Below are 2,917 nucleotides of genomic sequence, written 5' to 3'. Positions count from 1 at the left end.
GTGTATTCATGTCTGTGCCGGGGACCTTTGCAGCGAAACCTTGTGACTTACCCTTGTATAAGCTGTGAGCTTTTAAATTTGTGACAAGGGATGGAGAAAAATGTTCTACTCATTGCAAGGAAACCCTCACTTAAGCGTCATGGACCACCAGCACTTAAAACCCATGGACCTTCAGCTGGTCGTCCTTAGCCAGTCCGATCTGCAAAGAGAAAGGAAGGGGGAGGTTCAGGTCTATTTTTGATGCAAACAATCCTTTTCTTTCCTGCTGCCCGGAAGCCAGCAGCAGGAATGCACACAACACTGCAACGGGCAGGCTTCCAATTGGGAGAATGCCCTTGGTCACCCTTTGTCCAAGTTCCACCTGCACACATGCTGGACTAGGGTCTAGGACAGGGGTTCTCAACCTTCCTCATGCGGCGACCCTTTCATACAGTTCCTCATGTGGTGGTGACCCCCAACCATAAGATTATTTTTGTTGCTACTTCATCACTATCATTTTGCTACTGTTGTGAACTGTAATGTAAATATCTGATATGCAGCATGTATTTTCATTGTTACAAGTTGAACATAATTAAAGCATAGTGATTAATTACAAATATATGTAATTAGAAGTCATGAAGTGTCATTTTACCTCCAATACGCTTTCAACTCAGCAGCTGATTTCTACACGTGTGACTGGTCTGCCTAAGTACATGATGGCGCCAACCCTGTCACACACACCTGTATTTGTATGGGTGTATGTGATGGGGTTGGCGTGATGATGTCATCATGCCAGGTACTTGTATGTGACATGTGTGCACGTGGGCGGACCTGCCTGGAGACAAGAGGAGCTGTGTCTCAGTTCCTAAGGAAATGTGTTTTCCGATGGTCTTAGGCAACCCCTGTGAAAGGGTCCTTAGACCCCCAAAGAGGTTGCGACCCACAGGTTGAGAACTGCTGGTCTAGGAGCTTGTGAACCAGCTCTTCAATTAAGGATAGAAGTTATGAGTTTGAAAACTTGGGGGTTTAAACTATGATCTTCACGAGCCACTGACATCCAGAGCCAGTTCGCATCCTTTACCCTCTGTTGATGTGCAACTGAAATGCATCCTCACAATGTAGATCCATACGCCCAGTATACTTACAATCAATTGCGGTCTGCCTACCCTTACACCAAAGCGTAACAACCCCCCCATTGGCCACCCCCTGCCGCCGCCGCCGCAGCAGCGAGGCAGGATCTGAGACTGGCACACACAGACCGAACCCACCTCTACAAGGAACTGGCATATGTGCTTGCGCTGGTCGCCCTGGAGTTGAATCACTTCTCCATATTCTGGATGCTCAATCACAGTGCCATTGCAAGCAAATTTCTGCAAGCACAAAGTGGTAAAACAAGTCAGGCAGGGCAGCAGCATTTGTGCACCAAACAATGCCTTCCGGAAGGCAGCACTTCAAACCCAGTGGCCAATCCTCCAGGGCAAGATGTGGCTGTCCGCCCCTGCACAGATTCACAGCTTCGGAAATGCTAGGGAGGAGTTCAAGTCTGCTTTAGACGAAGGCACCGACGGGTTCGAATCCACTCGATGGTAGTGGGTGGGGCTTTGGTCAATGACCACATCCCGGCGGTGCAAAGGTGGCACACTAAACCAGAGACTTGGCTGATGTAATGACGACCACAGGGGCAGTTCTACTCGGTTCCAGTTCGACGCTGAATGGCCGCAAGGCGACAAGGCTCGCAACACAAGTGGCATCTCCTTCTGGACAAAAGAAAAGGGCTTTTCCCAAACGCTATTCAAGACCCACCTTCTTAAAGGCCTTCACCAGTTTCTTTTTGTCGTAGTCATCGGCGATCCCTTGGACAGTGGTGAGGGTCTTCCTGCCGTTGCGCTGTTGAATTCTTATATGGATATAATCCTCGGTCCCCGCGGGAAGCTGGTCATCACCCTTACTGGCATCAGCAAAGGGGTCTGGGCAGAAAGGCAAGTTCGTTTACGGTGGGGGCTCAGATGTGTGCCAACCTCCGCCGGGAGCTTTTGGGAGCCCAGCAACGGCAGGCGACGTCGCACGGGGCCGGGGGCAGGTTGGGAGCCCTTTGCTGGCTCTCTCCCAGCAGGTCAGGCCGGCACAATCGGGGGAGCCCGCGCTCCGGAGGCAGGGCCGAGCTCTCCCCCCCATTGGTCTATGCGTGCGTCACTTATGGTTGGCACCGCCTTCTCTTCCGTCTCTATGACAACGGCAGGGGCCACAGCCGACGTAAAGCAGGGGTGGCGGGAGGCGGTGGCTCTGGTCCTTGGAGGACAGGGTGCTGTTAGCAAATGCACCACCTGAGATGCCTGGCCGGCCCCGGGGATCCAGGTCTCGGTCTCCAGGTTGAGGAGAGCCCGGACAGGTGCCGCCTTCCAGGCCGTCGGCAGGCCCGGGGCGCCCGCTCCCCCGCCCGCGCCCGTGCTTACCGAAAGACTGGAGGTTCTGGATAGCGGGCATACGATGCGATTCCTTATCCTCGCGGACACGGCCGGGAGGAGAAGGCGGGCGCAGAGGGCTGAGCGTCCGGTAGCAAGGGGGTTCGAAGAGGCTCAAGGAGGAGGGTGCAGAAGCGTCCAGGGCGGCGCAGTGGCGGGGGCGGAGGGGCGGAGCCTGTATGCCCTTATACAGCCGCCTCCTGACGCCAGCGCGCTGCCTTACGTCCGGGCCCACGTGCCTAGACGCCGTCGCTTTCAATTGGTCCGGGGGCGGGGCCGAGGGTGAGCGCGTGCGCAGAAACTCTGCGCCGCGGAAGGCGTCGTCGCCAGCGAGCTGGGAGGCGGAAAGGGGAGGGAAGCTGGGTTCTTTCAGGCGCCTGCGCAGTGCCACGAAAACCGGGCAAGCGTCTGTCGCGCGTGCGCACTCTGTACCTTGGCGGGCCCATGTTCTTTCCTGCGCTGTAGCCACGCTTGCT

The 2,917-nt window shown here is 55.4% G+C and overlaps 1 protein-coding gene across 2 annotated transcripts in view; it reads right to left on the bottom strand.

Moving 5' to 3' along the window:
* The window catches only part of LOC101650136 (eukaryotic translation initiation factor 1), a 4,351-nt gene extending 1,771 nt beyond the window's left edge, over positions 1-2,580 (bottom strand). The window contains exons 1-4 of one of the 2 annotated variants that reach the window (XM_004707154.2): positions 2,433-2,574; positions 1,783-1,946; positions 1,248-1,349; positions 7-199 (exon numbers count right to left, since the gene is read on the bottom strand). In XM_004707154.2, coding sequence (XP_004707211.1) covers positions 155-199; positions 1,248-1,349; positions 1,783-1,946; positions 2,433-2,463 — 342 coding nt within the window. In that variant the 5' untranslated portion in view covers positions 2,464-2,574 and the 3' untranslated portion in view covers positions 7-154. Of the gene's footprint in view, positions 1-6; positions 200-1,247; positions 1,350-1,782; positions 1,947-2,432 lie in introns of those variants that run through there. The other variant, XM_045299551.1, reaches the window with a different exon arrangement.
* Positions 2,581-2,917: the final 337 nt, after the last annotated feature.

This window comes from Echinops telfairi, unplaced genomic scaffold, assembly GCF_000313985.2.
Source record: "Echinops telfairi isolate 266 unplaced genomic scaffold, ASM31398v2 ScPeMD7_7458;HRSCAF=8496, whole genome shotgun sequence".
Classification (NCBI taxonomy): domain Eukaryota; kingdom Metazoa; phylum Chordata; class Mammalia; order Afrosoricida; family Tenrecidae; genus Echinops; species Echinops telfairi.
This window is presented reverse-complemented; position numbering and strand designations above follow the sequence as displayed.